This window comes from Salmo salar, chromosome 07 (assembly GCF_965601325.2).
Source record: "Salmo salar chromosome 07, fSalSal1, whole genome shotgun sequence".
Taxonomy (NCBI): domain Eukaryota; kingdom Metazoa; phylum Chordata; class Actinopteri; order Salmoniformes; family Salmonidae; genus Salmo; species Salmo salar.
Window position 1 is genome coordinate 26,056,288 of NC_138297.1, and position 23,686 is coordinate 26,079,973.

Genomic DNA, 23,686 nt, shown 5'->3' on the forward strand with positions numbered 1-23,686 from the left:
TTTTGTTGTTCGTGAGTTCTTCGTTTTTGTTATTTTGGTGTTCTCTTTATTTTAAAAATAAATACAAGATGAGCATCCACATTCCTGCTGCGTTTTGGTCCTCTATCCCCGACGACAACCGTTACAGTTGTCAATTCTTGAAGGACTACTTCTAAATTCTTGAAATGTAACTACTTGGGCTACTGAAAAGTACATACTCATTCTGGTTAGGAACTTCGCATACAGAAAACATGACTATGCTCACCAGTGTTATTTCATTTTCAATGCTTTTGAAAAACAAAATCCATCTGAAGATAATGCTTTTGGCAGATTAATCTTCCATAAAGCATTGTAATGACAATACCTTTCCCTCATAGTTTCCTATAACCATATGGCTACAATATGCTCCAATCCTGCCTTTCTAGTTAACTTTTCCTAGCCACCGTGTTTCTACATCTGCATGGCTTGCTGTTTGGGGTTTTAGCCTGGGTTTCTCTATAAGCACTTTGTGACATCTGCTGATGTAAAAAGGGCTTGAAAAATACATTTTGATTTGACAAAGGCAGCTGACACATTGTGTAGAGCAACAGACGGGCTACAGTTAGTCCTCTTTAATCATTGAACCGTTTTTTGACCACCAACCTGCCGTTGGCTGGATGTCCTTTGGGTGGTGGACCATTCTTGACACACATGGGAAACTGTTCAGCGTGAAAAACCCAGCAGTTTTTTTTTTTTAAAGTCTTGGTTCCAATAGTTTCCATTTTTTGTCAATTAGATATCCTCTCTGCAAGGTTTTTTTACATCTTCCCTATCATATGAACATCCGTTTCTGATTTCTTGATTTTAAAACTTAAGTTGCATTTATTTGTAAATCTCTACATTGGCCAATTCAGAATTGCTTTTAAATGCTGTCATGGAAATAGATGTATTTGCTATTACCAAATCATTCACGATTTCTATGCCTTTAGTTTTCCATGTGGACCATTTCATTGGTGAATTCTGAAAAGCTATCCAAGGATTGTTCCATAGGGTTGTGTTTTTAAGGAGTGATATTGGTTCTTGTAGAATCATTTTCATGTTCTTCCATGTTATAGTGTTCTTAACTATGACATTTTTGATGTTGTTAGCTTTATCCTTTGAAAATAGACACATGAAAAGATTCTGGGGATGAGCAAACTATTGGAACCGAGACAAAAAAATGACTAATATTGGCACAAGATGGAGGGAATGTTGGAACATACAGTGCATTCGGAAAGTATTCAGATCGCTTGACTTTTTCAAGTTGTTGTTACTTTACAGCCTTATTCTAAAATGTGTTGTTTTTTATTGTGGGGGTGTGAGTATGTGGGTCTGGGCAGGTGTGATGTAGTTGTTTGTATTGTTAAAGGAAATTATAGAAAAAAATAACTGCAGCGTTGTAGTTCTTGACACACTCAAACCAGTGTAGCTGGCACCTTCTACCATACCCTGTTCAATGGCACTTAAATCTTTTGTCTTGCCCATGCACCCTCTGAATGGCACACATACTGAATCCATGTCTCAATTGTCTTAAATCCTTCTTTAACCTATCTCCTCCCCTTCATCTACACTGATTGAAGTGGATTTAACAGGTGACATCAATAAGGGATCATAGCGTTCACCTGGTCAGTTTGTCATGAAATGTTTTATACACTGTGTATGAATTACTCCACTGACATACCATGACTTTGCAATCTATCTGCTTCAAGGTTAGGTCTAAATCATTTATCGTTCATGACACGTGATAAGGAAGTCCAAGATAGAAAAACACATCTTACTGGAAATCATTTGAGCACCTGAGAGAAAAAAAAGAGGTGAAAGCATTTGTCTCCTCCTTCTCTGACGAACATTGAAAACCAGTGACACCCACTGGCATTCATTTAGACAGATACACTTCAGCAGCAGCTCACACTTACATTCCGCACCATGGGGAAGATCTACCAGGTCACAGTGAATGGCTTCAGGGGGGAGAAAATGGTCATCGACGTGGCCAATACAGAAGAACAAATGAACAGTACGACAGTACTGCAACTGAAAAAGAAAATAGCTGAGAAACTACCAGGCAACCTAGGTAAGAAGTCATAACTTTTACGTATAAACTTACTGTATACACTGTTCAATCCAATGGAGGAAGGGGAGGACCATCCTCAGTAAATTTCATAAAAGTTATCCTTTTTAGATAAAACTATACTAAATATACTCAGGTCACCAAATCATTCATTAAAACACTGTTGTGCACTGTATGTCTACAGTAGCTGCAACAGCACTCTGTAGGGCAGCACCATGGTGTAGCCGGAGGACAGCTAGCTTCCGTCCTCCTCTGGGTACATTGACTTCAATACAAAACCTAGGAGGCTCATGGTTCTCACCCCCTTTCATAGACTTTAACAGTAAATACGACAACTTCTGGAGGACATCCTCCAACCTATCGGAGCTCTTGCAGCATTAACTGACATTATGTCCACCCAATCAAAGGGTCAGATAATTAATCTAGTACTGAAAGTATAAGCTACAGCTAGGGCTGGGCAATATGGCCAAAATATAATATCATGGTATTTTTTAAGAATTTGACAATATGACTGTATTTTATGGTATTTTATGTAATTGAATAACAAAAATGTCAACATTTGCTTCATGAGTAGTGTGTGACCCTATGGTGGCAACACATACATTCTAAGTGATTTGAATTGGTCTGGGCAATATGTCCAAAATATCACATCACAGTATTTTTCATATTTTTTACGTGTTTTACAATATTTAATGTTTTTGAATAATACAAATTCTAAATGTGCTTTGAGTAGTGCATCACCATTTTAAGGGATTTTAATGGGTATTTCTCCATTCTGATTGTTTTATACTGTTCAATTCAACTTCAACCAAAAATAATTTTCAGGAATTTCTTCATTTCCTGCACTCATTTGAGATCATTTCCATATGGGCAAACAATCTAGGCCTTACTTTTAACCAAATGTTGCAATTAAGATTTGACTTGTGTTTTAGAGCAAAACACTTGGGTAAAATGTTGGAATCATGGAAATAGAATGATTATTCAAATGATATAGTTAGAATATAATAGTGGGCACTTTGAATACAGTGTTTGACATGACAACAAATAAAAATGCCAGGAAGGAGTTATTGTGACAGGGTCAGAACCAAAGTGTTGACAAGTGTTTCATATGGGCAGTGGTGGAAAAAGTGCCCAATTGTCATACTTGAGTAAAAGTAAAGATACCTTTAATAGAAAGTTACTCAAGTAAAATTGGAAGTCACCTAGTAAAATACTACTTGAGTAAAAGTATTTGGTTTTAAATATACTTAAGTATCAAATGTAAATGTAATTGCTAAAATATAGTTAAGTAACAAAAGTTAATATAAGGAATCATTTCTAATTCCGTATATTAAGCCAACCAGACGGCAGGATTTTCTTGTTTTATTTCATTTACGTATAGCCATGGGCACACTCCAAAACTCAGACGTAATTTACAAACAAAGCATTTGTGTTTAGTGAGTCCGCCAGATCAGATGCATTAGGGATGACCAGGGATTTTCTCTTTAAGTGTGTGAATTGGACACATTTTTTTCCTGTCCTGCTAAGCATTCAAAATGTAACGAGTACTTTTGGGTGTCAGGGAAAATGTATGGAGTAGAGTGCATTATTTTCTTTAGGAATGTAGTGGAGTAAAATAACTTTACACCACTGCATAGGGGACCCTATAATTTTTGTCTACATTGAATGTTTTCTCTTAGCTACTTCATGTAGCTGACATACATTGTCAAGAAAAAGTATGTGAACCCTTTGGAATTACCTGGATTTCTGCATAAATTAGTCATCAAATTTGATCTGATCTTCATCTAAGTCACAACAATAGACAAACATAGTGTGGTTCAACTAATAACACACAAATTATTGTATTTTTGTAGTCTATATTGATACATAATTTAAACATTCACAGTGTAGGTTGGAAAAAGTACGTGAACCCCTAGGCTAATGACTTCTCCAAAAGCTAATTGGTCAGAAACCAGCTAACCTGGAGTCCAATCAATGAGACAAGATTGGAGATTTTGGTTAGAGCTGCCTTGCCCTATGAAAAACACTCACAAAATTTGAGTTTGCTACTCACAAGAAGCATTGCCTAATGTGAACCATGCCTCGAACAAAAGAGATCACAGAAGACCTAAGATTAAGAATTGTTGACTTGCATAAAGCTGGAAAGGGTTACAAAAGTATCTCTAAAAGCCTTCATGTTCATCAGTCCACTGTAAGACAAATTGTCTATAAATGGAGAAAGTTAAGCACTGTTGCTACTCTCCCTAGGAGTGGCCGTCCTGCAAAGATGACTGCAGGAGCACAGTGCAGAATGCTCAATGAGGTTAAGAAGAATCCTTGAGTGTCAGCTAACGACGTACAGAAATCTCTGGAACATGCTAACATCTCTGTTGACGAGTCTATGATACGTAAAACACTAAACTAGAATGGTGTTCATGGGAGGACACCATGGAAGAAAACACTGCTGTCCAAAAAAAAACATTGCTGCACGTCTGAAGTTCGCAAAAGCACCTGGATGTTCCACAGCGCTTCTGGCAAAATATTCTGTGGACAGATTCATTCTTAGGGATAGGCATCCCGCTTCCGGTAAAGCTGGAGGGCACGCAATTCAAATAAATAATCATAAAAATTATGGATATTAAACATTTAGGTACATATAAGTGTCTTATATCGGCTGAAAGCTTAAATTCTTGTTAATCTAACTGCATTGTCTGATTTACAGTAGCTATTACAGCGAAAACATGCCATGGGATTGTTTGAGGACAGCGCCCCACATCAAAATATTTTCCCACCGGCACAGGTTTCATACATTCACAAATAACGTTTAAATATTCACTTACTTTTTGAAAATCGTCATCTGATTTGTCATCCAAAGGGTCCCAGCTATAATATGTAGTGTTGTTTTGTTAGATAAAATCCTTCTTTATATTCCAAAAAGTCAGTTTACTTGGTGCCATTGATTTCAGAAATCCACTCGTTCAATATGCAGAGAAAGGAATCCGAAAATCTACCCCTAAACTTTGTTTCAACAAGTCAAAATACGTTTCTATTTACTCCGCAGATACCCTAAAATGTAATCAACTATAATATTTCTTACGGAAAGAAGTATGTTCAGTAGGAAACTGATTCGCGCAAACACGAATTTCCAAGACTGTGTCCCTGTACTAAAACTGATATATTTTATTCTGAAACCTTGAACATAGACTACTGTCACCCTGTGTAAGCCATAGGAATTGCATCCAGGGACCTTTTACTTGCCTTTCTAAGAGGATGGTCCCTCTCAACAAAATAACATTCCGGTTGGTTTTTCTTTGGATTTTCTCCTACCATATCTAGTGTGTTATATTCTCCTACATTATTTTAACATTTCTACAAACTTCAAAGTGTTTTCTTTCCAAAGGTACTAATTATATGCATATCCTGGCTTCAGGGCCTGAGCAACAGGCAGTTTACTTTGGGCACGTCATTCAGGCGGAAATTGAGAAAAAAGGCCTAGCCCTAATTAATTAAACTAAAGTTTACTTGTTGGAAGGAACACAGAACACTATGTGTGGAGAGAAAAGGCACAGCACACCAACATCAAAACCTCATCCCAACTGTAAAGTATGGTGGAGGGAGCATCATGTTTTGGGGCTGCTTTGCTGCCTCAGGACCTGGATAGCTTGCTATCATTGACGGAAAATGAATTCCCAAATTTATCAAGACATTTTGCAGGGGAATGTAATGCCAATTGTCCGCCAATTGAAGCTCAACAGAAGTTGGGTGATGCAAGAGGACAACGACCCAGAACACAGAAGTAAATCAACAACAGAATGGCTTCAACATAAGAAAATACGCCTTTTGGAGTGGCCCAGTCAGAGTCCTCACCTTAATCCGATTGAGATGCTGTGGCATGACCTCGAGAGAGAGGTTCACACCAGACATCCCATGAATATTGCTGAACTGAAACAGTTTTGTAAAGAGGAATGGTCCAAAATTCCTCCTGACTGTTGTGTAGGTCTGATCCGCAACTACAGAAAACATTTGGTTGAGGTTATTGCTGCCAAAGGAGGGTCAACCAGATATTTAATCCAAGGTTTCACATACTTTTTCCACCCTGCATTGTGAATGTTTACACAGTGTGTTCAATAAAGACATGAAAACATATAATGGTTTGTGTGTTATTAGTTTAAGCACACTGTGTTTGTCTATTGTTGTGACTTAGATGAAGATCAGATTACATTTTAGGACCAATTTATGCGGAAATCAAGGTAATTCCAAAGGGTTCACATGTTTTTTTCTTGCCACTGTATTCTTGCTTTGTGTATTCCTCTTTGATTTAGAAGATACTGTTGCACAAAAAAACATGCAGATGTACAGTACCAGACAAAAGTTTGGACACACCTACTCATTCAAGAGTTTTTCTTTATTTTTACTTTTTTCTACATTGTAGAATAATAGTGAAGACATCAAAACTATGAAATAACATATGGAATCATGTAGTAACCAAAAGTGTTAAACAAATCTAAATATATTTAAGATTCTTCAAAGTAGCCACTCTGCCTTGATGACAGCTTTGCACACTCTTGGCATTCTCTCAACCAGCTTCACCTGGAATGCTTTCCAAAAGTCTTGAAGGAGTTCCCACATATGCTGAGCACTTGTTGGCTGCTTTTCCTTCATTCTGCGGTCCAACTCATCTCAAACCATCTCAATTGGGTTAAGGTCGGGTGATTGTGGAGGCCAGGTCATCTTATGCAGCACTCCATCACTCTCCTTCTTGGTCAAATAGCCCTTGCACAGCCTGAAGGTCTGTTTGGTCATTGTCCTTTTGCAAAACAAATGATAGTCCCACTAAGCGCAAACCAGATGGGATGGTGTTTTCACTGCAGAGTGCTGTGGTAGCCATGCTGGTTAAGTGTGACTTCAATTCTAAATAAATCAGTGTCACCAGCAAAGCACCCCCACACCATCACACCACCTCCTCCATGCTTCACAGTGGGAACCACACATGCGGAGATCATCCGTTCACCTATTCTGCGTCTCACAAATACACGGTGGTTGGAAACAAAAATCTCAAATTTGGACTCATCAGACCAAAGGACAGATTTCCACCTTTCTAATGTCCATTGCTCATGTTTCTTGGCCCAAGCAAGTCTCTTCTTCTTATTGGTATCCTTTAGTAGTGGTTTCTTTGGAGCAATTTGACCATGAAGGCCTGATTCAAGCAGTCTCCTCTGAACAGTTGATGTTGAGATGTGTCTGTTACTTGAACTCTGTGAAGCATTTATTTGGGCTGCAATTTCTGAGGCTGGTAACTCGAACTTATCCTCTGCAGCAGAGGTAACTCTGAGTCTTCCTTTTCTGTGGCGGTCCTCATGAGAGCCAGTTTTATCATAGCGCTTGATGGTTTTTGCGACAGCACTTGAAGAAACTTTCAAAGGTCTTAAAATGTTCTGTATTGACTGACCTTCATGTCTTAAAGTAATGATGGACTGCCATTTCGCTTTGCTTATTTGAGCTGTTCTTGCCATAATATGGACTTGGTCTTTTACCAAATAGGGCTATCTTCTGTACACCACCCCTACCTTGTCAGAACACAACTGATTCGCTCAAACACATTAAGAAGGAAAGAAATTCCATAAATTAACATTTAACAAGGCACACCTGTTAATTGAAATACATTCCAGGTGACTACTTTAAGAAGCTGGTTGAGAGAATGCCAAGAGTGTGCAAAGCTGTCATCAAGGCAAAGGTTGGCTACTTTGAAGAATCTCACATTTAAAATATATTTTGGTTAACACTTTTTTGGTTACTACATGATTCCATATGTGTTATTACATAGTTTTGATGTCTTCACTATTATTCTACAATGTAGAAAATAGTACAAATAAAGAAAAACCCTTGAATGAGTAGGTGTGTCCAAAATGTTCACTGGTTTTGTAGGTCTACACCATCACTGGTATTTATTTATTTATTTATTCTCACTGGTATTATCAGGCTGTATAGCTAGTTATGTTTGCTCTGATGCGGTACATTTATTAGCTAGCTAGCGATTAGCATTAGCGAGTAACAAGATTCAGGCTCAACTTACTAAGACAAACTAGCTGTTTGTGATGTAAGAAACACAAACTAATTGTGTAATTATAGAACACTAGTGGATTTATATTAAGAAGCAAAGTGAAAACAGCATCATTGTCATCAACATTGTTGCATATGCTGCATTGATCATGCAGAGACTGAACGCAAGAGTCTCATACTGAAGGAACAACAAATGCGCTCCTTGAGTGACGGGCATGGCTATGTCTATGTGGAAAGCGGCATGGGGAGGAAGAGAGCGGAGAGAGATGACTCAAGTAGTGAATTAAATGATAAAAATTGACGTTACACACAGTGTGTTAGGTTTAACAAACCAAACATTCAAATACCGTTATAGAATGTAAAGAAAAAAACTAAACCGGTCCGTGCATCAACACCGGTATATCGTAAAATAAGGTATAAATCAAATCAAATCAAATGTATTTATATAGCCCTTCTTACATCAGCTGATATCTCAAAGTGCTGTACAGAAACCCAGCCTAAAACCCCAAATAGCAAGCAATGCAGGTGTAGAAGCACGGTGGCTAGGAAAAACTCCCTAGAAAGGCCAAAACCTAGGAAGAAACCTAGAGAGGAACCAGGTTATGAGGGGTGGCCAGTCCTCTTCTGGCTGTGCCTGGTGGAGATTATAACAGAACATGGCCAAGATTTTCATCATTGTGTCAAGAGATATAGTACTAAAACACTTGAGTGTCTCCCTTGATCCTAGGTCCTGGCAGAGTTGTGCAGACTCAGGACAGCTGAGCATTGGAGGAATACGCAGATTTAAAGAGGAGTCCGTAATTTGCTTTCTAATGATCATGATCTTTTCCTCAAAGAATTTATTACTGCTGAAGTGAAAGCCATCCTCTCTTGGGGAATGCTGATTTTTAGTTAACTTTGCGACAGTATCAAAAAAATATTTTGGATTGTTCTTATTTTCCTCAATTAAGTTGGAACAATAGGATGATCGAGCAGCAGTGAGGGCTCTTTGATACTGCACGGTACTGTCTTTCCAAGCTAGTCGGAAGACTTCCAGTTTGGTGTGGCGCCATTTCCGTTCCAATTTTCTGGAAGCTTGCTTCAGAGCTCAGGTATTTTCTGTATACCAGGGAGCTAGTTTCTTATGACAAATGTTTTTAGTTTTTAGGGGTGCGACTGCGTCTAGGGTATTGCGCAAGGTTAAATTGAGTTCCTCGGTTAGGTGGTTAACAGATTTTTGTTCTCTGACGTCCTTGGGTAGGCAGAGGGAGTCTGGAAGGGCATCAAGAAATCTTTGGGTTGTCTGAGAATTTATAGCACGACTTTTGATGATCCTTGGTTGGGGTCTGAGCAGATTATTTGTTGCGATTGCAAACGTAATAAAATGGTGGTCCGACAGTCCAGGATTATGAGGAAAAACATTAAGATCCACAACATTTATTCCATGGGACAAAACTAGGTCAAGAGAATGACTGTGGCAGTGAGTAGGTCTGGAGACATGTTGGACAAAACCCACTGAGTCAGTGATGGCTCCGAAAGCCTTTTGGAGTGGGTCTGTGGACTTTTCCATGTGAATATTAAAGTGACCAAAAATTTGAATATTATCTGCTATGACTACAAGGTCCGATAGGAATTCAGGGAACTCAGTGAGGAATGCTGTATATGGCCCAGGAGGCCTGTAAACAGTAGCTATAAAAAGTGATTGAGTAGGCTGCATAGGTTTCATGACTAGAAGCTCAAAAGACAAAAACGTCAGGTTTTTTTTGCAAATTGAAATTTGCTATCGTAAATGTTAGCAACACCCCCACCTTTGCGGGATGCGCGGGGGAGATGGTCACTAGTGTATTCAGGAGGTGAGGCCTCATTTAACACAGTAAATTCATCAGGCTTAAGCCATGTTTCAGTCAGGCCAATCACATCAAGATTATGATCAGTGATTTGTTCATTGACTATAACTGCCTTGGAAGTGAGGGATTTAACATTAAGTAGCCCTATTTTGAGATGTGAGGTATCACAATCTCTTTCAATAATGGCAGGAATGGAGGAAGTCTTTATTCTAGTGAGATTGCTAAGACAAACACCGCCATGTTTAGTTTTGCCCAACCTAAGTCGAGGCACAGACACGGTCTCAATGGGGATAGCTGAGCTGACTACACTGACTGTGCTCGTGGCAGACTCCACTAAGCTGGCAGGCTGGCTAACAGCCTGCTGCCTGGCCTGCACCCTATCTCATTGTGAAGCTAGGGGAGTTAGAGCCCTGTCTATGTTCGTAGATAAGATGAGAGCACCCCTCCAGCTAGGATGGAGTCCGTCACTCCTCAACAGGACAGGCTTGGTCCTGTTTGTGGGGGAGTCCCAGAAAGAGGGCCAATTATCTACAAATTCTATCTTTTGGGAGGGGCAGAAAACAGTTTTCAACCAGCGATTGAGTTGTGAGACTCTGCTATAGAGCTCATCACTCCCCCTAACTGCGAGGGGGCCAGAGACAATTACTCGATGCCAACACATCTTTCTAGCTGATTTACACACTGAAGCTATGTTGCGCTTGGTGACCTCTGTCTGTTTCATCCTAACATCGTTGGTGCCGACGTGGATAACAATATCCCTATACTCTCCACACTCGTTAGTTTTAGCTTTAGCCAGCACCATCTTCAGATTAGCCTTAACGTCGGTAGCCCTGCCCCCTGGTAAACAGTGTATGATCGCTGGATGATTCGTTTTAAGTCTAATACTGCGGGTAATGGAGTTGCCAATGACTAGGGTTTTCAATTTGTCAGAGCTAATGGTGGGAGGCTTCGGCGTCTCAGATCCCGTAACGGGAGGAGTAGAGATCAGAGAAGGCTCGGCCTCTGACTCCGACTCGCTGCTTAATGGGGAGAACCGGTTGAAAGTTTCTGTCGGCTGAATGAGCGACACCGGTTGCATTCCTTCAGCATTTCCCTCCAGAAGCCATGAGAAAGTTGTCCGGCTGCGGGGACCGTGCGAGGGGATTTATACTACTATCTGTACTTACTGGTGGCACAGACGCTGTTTCATCCTTTCCTACACTGAAATTACCCTTGCCTAACGATTGCGTCTGAAGCTGGGCTTGCAGCACAGCTATCCTCGCCGTAAGGCGATCGTTCTCCTGTATATTATGAGTACAGCGACTGCAATTAGAAGGCATCATGTTAATGTTACTACTTAGCTTCGGCTGGTGGAGGTCCTGACGAACCACGTCCAGATAAAGCATCCGGAGTGAAATAGTTGAATGAAAAAAAAGTTGAGTGAGGGATTTTTTTTTAAATATAAATGGTAATTAAAAAGTAAAAAACAAAGTTGTCAGGTAGCAAAGTAAGGTTAGCAACAAAACGCAAAAAAAAGTTGAGTGAGGGAAAAACTAAAAATATAAACGGTAATTAAAAGTAAAAACCGTAAAGTTGTCAGGTAGCAGAGTAAGGTTAGCAACAAAACGCACAGCAGCACGTAAAGAAGTCTGAAACCAGAAATAGTCTGTGTCTGGTATACTGCACAGCCCTAGCTACAGCTAGCTAGCACTGCATACAATGTAGTGAGTAGTTGACTGACTCAGAGACAATAATTGAACAGTTTTGAACAAATCAATTTCTTCCAAAGTTAAGAGATTTCATTTGAAAAAAAATGTATACTTAGCAAATGCAGCTACTTAGTTTAGCCTACTCAAACACCCTGCTCAAACAGAGGGATGCTATGTTAGCTAGCTGGCTATGACTATCCATCACAACACTGGAACTCTTCTAAGTCATGGTAAACTTTTGGTTTTACAAATCTATTGTCACCAGGCCCGCCAGTATAAGTGCTAAACTGCTTACTGACTGTACACTGTGACGTTACTGCATGATAGTAGTGGGTTTACTAACGCATTAGTTTTATTATCTATGTTGACTATGACATTACTTTAGCTGATATGGTGACAACGATGTAGGCTGTGTGTAGCGGTTATGATATGATTTGGTTTGGAAAGATTTTTTCGCCTGGTGACATGCAGTGGCTTGCGAAAGTATTCATCCCCCTGGCATTTTTCCTATTTTGTTTCCTTACAACCTGAAATGAAAATTGAGGGGGGTTTGTATCATTTGATTTACACAGGATGCCTACCACTTTGAAGATGCAATTTTTTATATATATTGTGAAACAAACAAGAAATAAGACAAAAAAACTGAAAACTTGAGCGTGCATAACTATTCATGGTGATCTCGGGGTGATGAGAGGTGTTGGGTTTGCGCCAGATGTAGCGTTTTCCTTGATGGCCAAAAAGCTCAATTTTAGTCTCATCTGACCAGAGTACCTTCTTACATATCTTTGGGGAGTCTCCCACCTGCCTTTTGGCGATCACCAAACATGTTTGCATATTTTTTTCTGACCACTCTTCCGTAAAGCCCAGCTCTGTGGAGTGTACGGCTTAAAGTGGTCCTATGGACAGATACTCCAATCTCCGCTGTGGAGCTTTTCAGCTCCTTCAGGGTTATCTTTGGTCTCTTTGTTGCCTCTCTGATCAATGCCCTCCTTGCCTGGTCTATGAGTTTTGGTGGGCGGCCCTCTCTTGGCAGGTTTGTTGTGGTGCCGTATTCTTTCCATTTTTTAATAATGTATTTAATGGTGCTCCCTGGGATGTTCAAAGTTTAAGATATGTTTTTATAAACCAACCCTGATCTGTACTTCTCCACAACTTTGTCCCTGACCTGTTTGGAGAGCTCCTTGGTCTTCATGGTGCCACTTGCTTGGTGGTGCCCTTGACTTAGTGGCGTTGCAGACTCTGGGGCCTTTCAGAACAGGTGTATATATACTGAGATCATGTGGCACTTAGATTGCACACAGGTGGACTTTATTTAACTAATTATGTGACTTCTGAAGGTAATTGGTTGCACCAGATCTTATTTAGGGGCTTCATAGCAAACGGGGTGAATACATATGCACACACCACTTTTCAGTTTTTGTATTTTTTTGAATTTTTTGAAAATATATATTTTTTTCATTTCACTTCACCAATTTGGACTATTAGGAAAAACGCCAAGGGGGGTGAATACTTTTGCAAGGCACTATACATCTGATGTGTTGTGCATTGAAGTCCACAAGCGACGGGAAAAGGTGAAAGGAGGAGAGCGCATAGATGCGAGAAGGAATAGAACGTGGCTGCTATGAAAGTGAACTGTGTTTACCCTGATCAGGGGTGTATTTATTCCGCCGAATCTGTTGAAAAACGTTTCTTAAATGGAACAAAATGGGGATATACATAACTGAATTTGTCCGTTTGCAACTGTTGGACTAATGATTACACTCTAGATCAGCTAGATGCAGGCAAGCGTGTGCAATACGGTATTGAATGTGTCACTGTCTGTCACCTCAAATTTTTCTCTCGACCTGTGTGCACCTACCTACGTTGTAAACTTTAATTCATAGGCTAGGTTGTAGCAACCTCATGATGGGTATAGGGAAAATTTGAGTGTCATGTATTAGCCTAAACTATTGCTGTTACATTGAACTGAGTGAATGGAATATGAACGACAGTCATCCAATATGCTGTAATATAAATAAGGCCATGCCCATCCCCCAAAAAATCTGCCTCCCTCATCTTAAACGACACCGACCGCCACTGGTTCTATCAGTGTGTAAGACATTAAAGGAATGTCATGTTTGTACAGCAAAAAAGTAAACTACAACTGCATTGACTGTGAACTACTACAAATGACGGCACAAAATAATAGTAACAATCTACTGTATGTTATAGTGATAGTAATCGTAATGTTATTGCACACCTTTTGAAATACTTTGATATTGTACCTGATTTTAATGAGATCTCTTCCCTGACCTCTGACTTCTTTATGAAGGGGGCGATCCAGAGACCATGAGGTTGATCTTCACAGATAAGCATCTGGAGGACCCATGCCTGCTCTCCTCTTATGGGATCCAGAGCCAGTCTGTCATTCAGATTGTGTTGAGGGTGCCTGGGGGATGGAAGGAATGAAGAATGGGCAGAAGAGAGAATCTCCACTACTTTACTTCCTGTATTTACGATGTATTTTTATTTAACAGATGCACTGTATTCACCATTGTATTGTAAACAGATGTACTATAATCTCACTGTCAAAGCACAAACTGGAACAGCTGTTGATAAACATATCTCTCAAAGATAAAGTAAAGCCTATTCCAGTCATTTTCAACTCATTTATCACATGATTTAGGCACATCTCACCTCTGACATGGCACAAGAGGAGGTGGGTGGGCTTTCCTGGTTTTTGTTGTTGTTTTTTTACCCGGAAGCCAGCCGCACCAATGTGTTGGAGGAAACACCGTTCAACTGGCATTTGAGGTCAGACTGCAGGCCTGCCACAAGAAGTCACTAGAGTGCAATGAGCCAAGTAAAGCCCCTCTGGCCAAACCCTCCCCTAACCTGTATTACGCTGGATCAATTGTGCGCCGTCCTATGGGACTCCCGACCACTGCCGGTTGTGGCACTGTCCGGGATATGAACCCGGGACCATAGTAACACCTCTAGTGCCTTAAACCGCTGCACCACTTGGGAGCCGCCAAAGCTTTCCTGTTTTGTTCTCTATTGTTCCTCAAGCAAGGGGAAAGGACGATGATGTCAGAGGACACTGTCAGACCAACTACATATATGGCCTACTCCATGAAGTTTGCACTTGTGTCTAAAAAAAATATTTTGCTCAATACATTACTGTATTTATAAGTGGTATATTGTTTTTCAACAGGAAAAGTTCCAAAATTGTTGTAGTGCTTCTTTAAAAACAACTTAAAAACAACAACAATGTATATTTAGTTTATTCTCTTTTCACCTGTCCCAACACAATTAGAGTTTAGACGAACATAGATCTTATGAACATTTACCACTCAAACAACTAAATATACATGGTTTAAACGTTCAGAGCCATAAGACTCAGTTTCCATCAGCAGTCATTCTAATCACATTTGGTCAAGTGCAACTGCAGGACACTGGGGGCCTTAGGGGCAGCATGCACCCTGACTCTGGAGAAGCAGTACCTCCTGTAGGTGACCGTCAGGGAAGCCAGGAGACAGACAGCAGATGTGACCCCCAGGACTGCAGCCACAGTGGGGTCGGTACTGACCCCCAGTACTGGAGGGGTCAGTAAGTTCAGGCTCGGGTCAGGGGTTGAGTTCTGATGTCATGGAATTACTGAGCAAGAGAAATGTAAATAGGGACTTAGCAATTCATGCACAATGTGTTGCACTTAAGGGAGTGTGGTGGCTCATTTCTGCATTACCAAAGGAGGAGAGTTACAAACTTCACACACAAGTCAGTTATACTTAAAACTACATCTTTAATTATTAAGATGCTTTTGCAAAAGCACTTGACCTTCAGTGATGCCATTGAAAAGTGATTACACAAAAGTACAAAGATCTTTTATACCCAAGACCCACCCCTCTCAACGTACATGACGAACAACAGATCTTAGGAACACTTCACAAAGGTTAAGTTCTGTATGAAAGATATCTATAAAACATAGCAGACAGCAACTGCTGTATCAACAGTGTTCATTGTATAGACCAGTATCTGGTCCTCCTACTCCAAACTGGAACCGTCTCTCCCTGGTACGGTATAGAACAGAACCATTAGCTCATCCAATGGCATAAATCAATTGACAACTCTAGATACTCCCATCTCAAGTAAACCCCCTCTTGACTCCACTCCTGGACAAGCTCACTGAGGTGAGTGAGCCTCCAGGTCATACACTATCCCAGGATAAGTGCAAGATCTAAGAGAGGACATACAATGGTCCCTGACACTGCCATAAACCTCCCCACAACATAAAAAAGGAGGGAGTGACTTGCGCACAGACATTGTGGAGACAAGTAATTGGTTCCCCATTAATCACGCCATCGCTTCACATGGTTTAAGAATAGGTAAAGACACATTCACATATGAAGACAATGTTTCATTCTGACTTCTCCCCTCTCTGGGCCCCAAGTGACTGAGCCCTAGCTAAGGGAAAAGTACAACTGTCAACACCAGAGTCCAAAGGGCACGCCATCCTAATGACAAGTATCTCATAAGCATATTATACAAATAAACATCTTAATTATCTATGTTACCTAACTAATTCTGATTCATCCGCCACAGGAGCCACACCTGAAAATCCTGTTAATCACCTGCATACAGTAAATCTGAATACCAACTACTGAGAAGTGCTTAGATCAAAACACTTAAAAAAAGGAATAGATTTCCTAAGTCTGAATCGGGCTTATGTACCTATTATTTGTGAAGATATGGCCATGTGACTCTTGACTCCTGTCCAATATTGCCCCATGCATCTGGTTGGCAGCCATATTGTAAATAGCCATCAGGGCCAAATCTGCAAAGGCACTATAGCCAAAAGTAGTTGTTTAGAAAGGCCCTAGCTGTGTGTGAAATTTTGTGGCTTTATCATGAAGCCCACAATTTTTGGGCTTAGCCGCTTGACTATACTTAGGTTAAGCAGCTGAAAAGTACACACTCATTCTGGTTAGGAACTTTGCATTCAGAAAACATGACTCTGTGCCAACCAGTGTTATTTTATTCTCAATGCTTTTGATAAACATAGAGGTCATCTTTAGATCATTTTCTTTATTGCTTTTGTCAGCTTTATGTTCCATAAAGCATTGAAATGAGCATTGTCTTTTCTCATAGCGTCCTATAACTCCATGGCTATGCTCCAATTATTTTGCAGGATGGAAATGCAGATGGACCGGTAAAATGACTTGGGAGCTCAGGGGAATACCAGTGAGTATCACTGACTATGGTGACAAGTCAAATAATTAGCAATCAAATCAAATGTTATTTGTCACATATGCTGAATACAACACCTTACAGTGAAATGCTTACAAGCTTTTAACCAACAATGCAGTTCTAAGAATAAATAAAAGTAAAAGATAATTGAAGAGCAGCAGTAAAATAACAGTAACGAGGCTATATACAGGGGGTAATAGATAATAACAGAGAGTAGCAGCAGTGTAAAAAGTGGGGGGGGGGCAATGCAAATAGTCCAGGTAGCCATTTTATTAGATGTTCTTGGAGGTAGAAGCTGTTTAGAAGCCTCTTGGACCTAGACCTGGCACTCCGGTACTGCTTGCCGTGCGGAAGAAGAGAGAACAGTCTATGACTAGGGTGGCTGGAGTATTTAACCATTTTTAGGGCCTTCCTCTGACACCGCCTGGTATATAGGCCCTGGATGGCAGGAAGCTTGGCCCCAGTGATGTACTGGGCCATACGTACTACCCTCTGTAGTGCCTTGCGGTCGGAGGCCGAGCAGTTGCCATACCAGGCAGTGATGCAACCCGTCAGGATGCTCTCGATGGTGTAGCTGTAGAACCTTTTGAGGATCTGAGGACCCATGCCATATATTTTCAGTCTCCTGAGGGGGAATAGGTTTTGTCGTGCCCTCTTTTGTCATGCCATGAGTGCAGATAAAAGAGAAAATTGTTATCAACGTGATCTATATAGTAGAGCAGATGAACAGTACAACAGTACTGCAGCTGAAAAATACATTTGCTGAGAAATTGTCAAAAACAGGTTCTAAGGATCCCAGGCCACCACACAGACAGTTAAAATGTATATGTTTACTAGTAAGACTTGGGAGTTTACAACATTCAAACACAAAAACGCACAAAACAGGACGCAGGACAAAAGACAAGCCACAGTCCCAAGCTAGAAGACTCATGCCGGCTCTCCTGTGATGGGACCCAGCACCACTCTGTCAGTCAGCTGGTGATGAGGTTGCCTGGGGAATGGAGGGATTGAATAATAGGCAAGAGAGAGAATCTCTACTACTTTACTGCCTGTATTTATGATGTATTTGTATGTAACACTGTATTCAGTATTGTACTGTAATCTCACTGCCAAAGCACAAACTGGAAAAGCTGTTGATAATCTTTTAAAAATAATACAAAATTACAGAAACAAAACAACAATCTATATATTGTTTATCCTCTTCCCCTGCCAAAAAAAAGTTGAGTTGATATTATACTTTTTTTTTCACTCAAACAACTGAAAATAAAATGAAGTTCTGGCTATAAACTCTCACGGCCATAATAGGGTCCCAGTTTCCATCAGCAGTCATTTGATTCACTTTCCTCAGCATGAACCCTGACTCTGGAGGAGTGGTACCCCCTGTAGGCCACCATCAGGCCAGCCAGGAGACAGACAGCAGCACTGACCCCTAGGACTGCAACCACAGTACAGGTCTGTACTGACCCCTGGCACTGGAGAAGGAGGGGCTGGGGTCAAAGGTCAGGCCCGTGTCAGGGTTCGAGTTCTGATGTAACAAGGAATCAGAGGGAGAGAAATTATAATAGAGGTAATTCTATTCACAATGGCGCAGCATTATATATATCAATGTTTTTTCAAGTATTTAACCTTTATTTATCCAGTAAAATTCCCATTGAGGTCAGAAGACCTCTTTTATAAGAGAGACCTGGTATGTGGGCCTCTTTATACTTCACACTTACCAATTGAGTATTACAGAACAGTGAATGCTCTGATAGAGAAAGAGTGTTTACTATTCGACTCACTAGCCTGGTACTAGATCTGTTTGTGTGTTTAGCCAACTCTCCTGTTGTATTCGTTGTATTGCCAAAACCGGTATTTCAGAACAGGGTGCAAATCAAATGGCATGTACTGTATGTATGGAATGGAATGCAGTACTACCTGGAAGCTGGATAAAATGTGTCTCAAGGTAGGCAGGCTTCTAAAAGACTTATCCATTTCCAATGTAGAAATAAAGAGTAATTACAATTTTAAGTGAGAAAAACTCACTTCTCAGATGTCACTGGGCCTGTCGTGGAAGCAGCTGGAGAGTGAGATGCCAGGTTGTTGATGGCGGGATCAATGTCAGGGTAATAACACAACCTCTTGTCAGGACAGAACACTAAACCTTTGTATCCTGTCACCTGGATGAATTAATGAATGAACAAAAGAACGAACACAATCAGGGTAAAAAGGTGGTTTACTTCGCTTGGATAATATAGTGATCCAAGCTCATCAAACTCAAAGTTACCTCAATGGCCCCTCCAGCTGGGCAGTCCATCCAATCTGAGCCAGACAGCTGTACCTGGTAACTGTTCAGCCCAGTACACCTGTGTCTGTAACTACACCCCACCACAGAGTCATTGACAGAGAGGGAGACGTTCTGAGAGAACAGGGAGATGGTCAGAAAAGAAAAGGATGGTTAGCGTTCACTTGCATACACGTTTCACAAAAATATGCTGTGTAAGAACATACCTGTGTAAGAACCTGTGTAAGAACATACACAAAACACACACACACACACACACACACACACAAACTTGCCCTACGTTATATGGGCATTGAATTGGTGAAGGCGCCACGTAGAGGAAGAGATAGGGATACATTACTTCTCCCAAGAGAAACATATTGGATAGATTGCTTGGCCACTGTTGCCCCTAGCAGGCCTCAATGAATAATGTTATTTTTCTTAGTTTTTGTAGCAGGTTATAAATAGGGCAAACATTTAGGTAAAGACGTCATAATGTATTTTTATTGTGTGTTTATCTTTATTTGATTGTTATGTTTCCCACACTGCTTCCTTGATTGGGCCAGTACCGACTGGGAATGTATAATTATGCCCACCTGTGTGGTATTGTTGTTGTGACATTGATTGCCATCGCCTTGCACGCTGAAGAAGGGCTCATACCATTGCGTAAATCGTAAAGAAGGAGAAGAGGTGTTTAAAATAAAATGTTGTCACGGAGAACAGAGTTTAGGAAAAAGGTAAAACTGAAGTGAACGAGACCAGAAGACCCACCTTTAGAGGTTTGTAAATATGGCATCCATCCAGGGGAGGGTCAGTCTGGCACTCCCCCTTGTGGCGGTGAAGATCATGACACCCTAAACCACTAAGAGACGAAGAACACAAGTCAAACAGAGGTAAAGGAAGTGGACAGCTTTAGAAAGCAATGAGATAAATGTTGTTTTCTTTTCAGATAAGGATAAGTGTGGGATATTCATAAAGAATAACAGTACCTGCCTGTACAGAAGAAGGGGGAGGGGTTGTCATGAGAAGTGGACAGCGATCCACTTCTCAATGCTCCCTCAGCTACATAAGTACAGACAATACATACACACTAAACTTTCTACAAACACACACCAGATATGCACAGATTCTCTCATAATACACCTTACTGCTATCTGACCCCGGGGGGAGCAGTCCATCCCAGCTATACAACACAACCACATGACAACCCACAGCAATACAACCACAGATATTCTATTAAATATGTCATTATATGAACACAACATTACAAGACCTAGACAACACATGGTAATGCAAATCAAATAGGTCTAGCCACGGCCAGTAGAAACGTGAAAAAAAAAAGAACACTCCATGAAGTAACACAATAAAAGATAGTTTTAGAATACCAAATGATAACACGTTCACACACACCCAGCATGCACAGACAGGCAGACAGTATAGCCGCGGGAAGTAGGGGGCTGAAATAAAAAAAATTAACAAAATTATAATACAAAATAAAACAACCCAATATTACTGAACAAGGCCTTTGTGACTCCTGTCTTGGCAGAGGAAAATACTGGTGAGGGTATGCTACAATATGATATGAGGCGATACGATACGCTGATGATCTTTGTACTGTACCTAAGGACAATCTGTACCTTGACAACTTTTCTTCTTTGTCCTCCCAGGGTCAGTTCAAGTTTTTGTGCCCTGCACTTGAGGATGGCACCTTTGTGAAGTGTGGTGCTGAGTGGTCTTACCAGGAGGTACGTAGGCTGGCTGTTCTGACCACTGAGGAGATGATTTGATGATGACTTCGAGACGACCATGGCTGCCTTGAATGCTGCCACATATTGCAAATCAGTGTTCAAATTCTTTAAAAGGTTTGTTTTTACTGCTGTAATGATAATAGACAACTATGAAGCTTTGAACAGCTAATAGATTTATAGACACTAGGTGGGGACAGATCACCTCTCTACTACAGTACATAGCTTTGGTCAGAGATTCTTTACTGTGTTATCCAAAATTAGTAATTGCAAATCTTTTATTAGGCTATATCATTCTGAATCTCTATGCACGCAGACAATATGGATATACTAACATTCCCCTCTTTCCTTTCACCCTACCGTCTTTAGTGCCCTGTCTGCCGAAAATTTGTAGAGAGAGACAATCTTACCAACCTGTGTCTTCTGCACAGTGTGCACTGCAGACAAAGGTCAGAGGTATGAGTTCTGCTGGCAGTGCCTGAAGCAGTGGAAAGGTCCCGGGCCACACTCTGACCACTGTGACAACGATGGCTGTATCAACCAGGACCTGGAACTGCTGAAGAACTGTGAAACCACATCTCTCCCTCAGGTGGCAGGTGTCACCGACTGCCCCTCCAGTTGCGCCTGTCCAACTTGTGACCAACGGGTGGAACACGACAAGACTGGTTGTAAGAATGTTCTCTGTCTAAGAGTTCTGCTTTGTGTGCCTTAAGCTCACGCCTGAGTGCTTGGAGACCAGCTCATATTTCACACCCTGCACTCAGGGAGTGGCTCCTCGGCAGACCTCTATACCCACCTGGCATAGAAACTGAAATAAAAGGTGCCTCTCATTCATTTCATACTGTAAACTCTGCCTAGATTGTCTCAAACAGAACAGCCCTTAAGTAGAAATCCTGCTCCACATACACATTTATTTTCTGTGTTTTCTTTGTCTGTGTTGATTATGTACTGAACAAAAATAAAAAATACAAATGATTAAGCCCTAATCTATGGATTTCACATGACTTGGCAGGAGCACAGCCATGCGTGGGCCAGGGAGGGCATAGGCCCACCCACTTGGGAGCCAGACCCAGCCAATCAGAACGAGTTTCTACCCACAAAAGGGCTTTATTATAGACAGAAATACTCCTCAGTTTCATCAGCTGTCCGGGTGACTGGTCTCAGACAATCCCGCAGGTGAAGAAGCCAGATGTGGAGGCCCTGGGCTGGTGTGGTTACACGTGGTCTGCGGTTGTGAGGCCAGTTGGACATACTGCCAAATTCGTTAAAACAACATTGGAGGCGGCTTATGGTAAAGAAATGAACATTCAATTATCTGGCAACAGTTCTGGTGGACATTCCTGCAGTCAGCATGCCAATTGCACGCTCCCTCAAAACTTTAGACATCTCTGGCATTGTGTTGTGTGGCAAAATTGCACATTTTAGAGTGGCCTTTATTGTCCCCAGCACAAGGTGTACCTGTGTAATGGTCATGCTGTTTAATCAGCTTCTTGATATGCCACACCTGTCAGGTGGATGGATAATCTTGGAAAATGAGAAATGCTCACCAACAGGGATGTAAACAAATTTGTGTACAAAATTTGAGAGAAATTAGCTTTTTGTACGTCTGGAAAATTTAAGGGATTTTTTTACTTCATCTCACGAAACATGGGACCAACACTTTACATGTTTCGTTTATATTTTTGTTTAGTTTAGATACCTTCTCCATATATTGTACAATGAGAATTTGTGTGCGCAGTACTTCATGTGAAGCCGAATGTTTTCTTTTATCATCTTATATTATAATCTTAGATATTATACAAAGCGAGTTTCATAGTGTGTAGATTCAGTACTTTATGTTAATTATGTTTTCTATATCATCTTATAATTATTATCATGTTGCTTATGTGCGTCGTCATGTAATGTAATAAACTACTGACAAGAGTAACACACTTCATCTGTTTGTTACTGATGTTTTTGTACGGTTCCAAATAAATGACATTATTACGTGTTCCACCACCCATGTTATTTACATGATCAAATGTCCATGTGGGCTCTGCTATGTCGGTAAGACCTCCCGTTCTCTCAAACAGAGAATTAGTGAACATAAAAGTTCAATTAGACGAAACGACAGGGATTATCCAGTCGCAGTACATTTTAATGACTTAAAACATGACATTTCTACCTTTAGATTTTGTGGCATAGAGAAAGTCAAGATATCAGACAGGGGAGGTGATATTAATAATACTCTGAGCAAAAGAGAATGTTTTTGGATTTTCACCCTTCAGACATTATTTCAGACATTAATGATGAAATGCCTATGTATGTTATGTTGTGAATTTGAACATGAATTATGTGCCTATTTAAGATTACTCTGATGTTTTTCATATGATGTACCCAATGATTAATGAAAACTTGCTATGTCCTCATTGTGGTTTTATGGACGTATTCAATGCGCCTTATTTATACACTTTTGTAGTGTTTGTGAAATGCACATTGTTATGTTTGGTTGCACTTATTTATTTTTCCTTTGCCTCCAACCCCTTTCCATACGTGGAACGGATGTGGGTGGGGCTAGGTCTACATAGAGGTGCTGTTTTCAGAAAATTCACAAAAGCTCTGACGAAGGCCGTTAGGCCGATACGTAAGCTTATTAAATATCAGTGATACTATCGAGATCAGAATAGTAAAAGAAAATGCTTATACCAGTAGCAAACATCTACCCAATAATACAGTATTTTACTGGTAAAGCAAAACGCTTCAACTCAAAAGTCCCTTTTATACTGAGCCTGAGCAGATCTTAACTGATGTCTTATCATACATCCCATTATACTGTATGTAAAAGGACTAGGCTA

At 40.6% G+C, this 23,686-nt stretch overlaps 1 protein-coding gene, 1 long non-coding RNA gene and 1 pseudogene across 3 annotated transcripts in view; 2 read left to right on the forward strand and 1 right to left on the reverse strand.

The window, feature by feature from the left end:
• Window positions 1-21,664, forward strand: part of LOC106608842 (uncharacterized) — a 70,876-nt pseudogene extending 49,212 nt beyond the window's left edge. Inside the window, exons 3-4 of the transcript XR_014392890.1 lie at window positions 20,775-20,949; window positions 21,222-21,664. The product of XR_014392890.1 is annotated as an uncharacterized LOC106608842 (transcript). The remainder of the gene's footprint in view (window positions 1-20,774; window positions 20,950-21,221) is intronic.
• Window positions 1,806-14,241, forward strand: LOC123724069 (uncharacterized). Its single transcript, XM_074112246.2, has 2 exons — window positions 1,806-2,068; window positions 13,930-14,241. The coding sequence occupies exons 1-2, from the start codon at window positions 1,924-1,926 to the stop codon at window positions 14,064-14,066; spliced, it is 282 nt and encodes a 93-aa protein (XP_073968347.1). The 5' UTR covers window positions 1,806-1,923; the 3' UTR covers window positions 14,067-14,241.
• On the reverse strand, window positions 16,615-19,529 carry LOC123743757 (uncharacterized). The gene is made up of 3 exons (XR_006770587.2): window positions 19,111-19,529; window positions 18,870-19,003; window positions 16,615-18,369 (listed from the first exon to the last, which is right to left on the reverse strand). It is a non-coding gene; the product is annotated as an uncharacterized LOC123743757 (long non-coding RNA).
• Window positions 21,665-23,686: the final 2,022 nt, after the last annotated feature.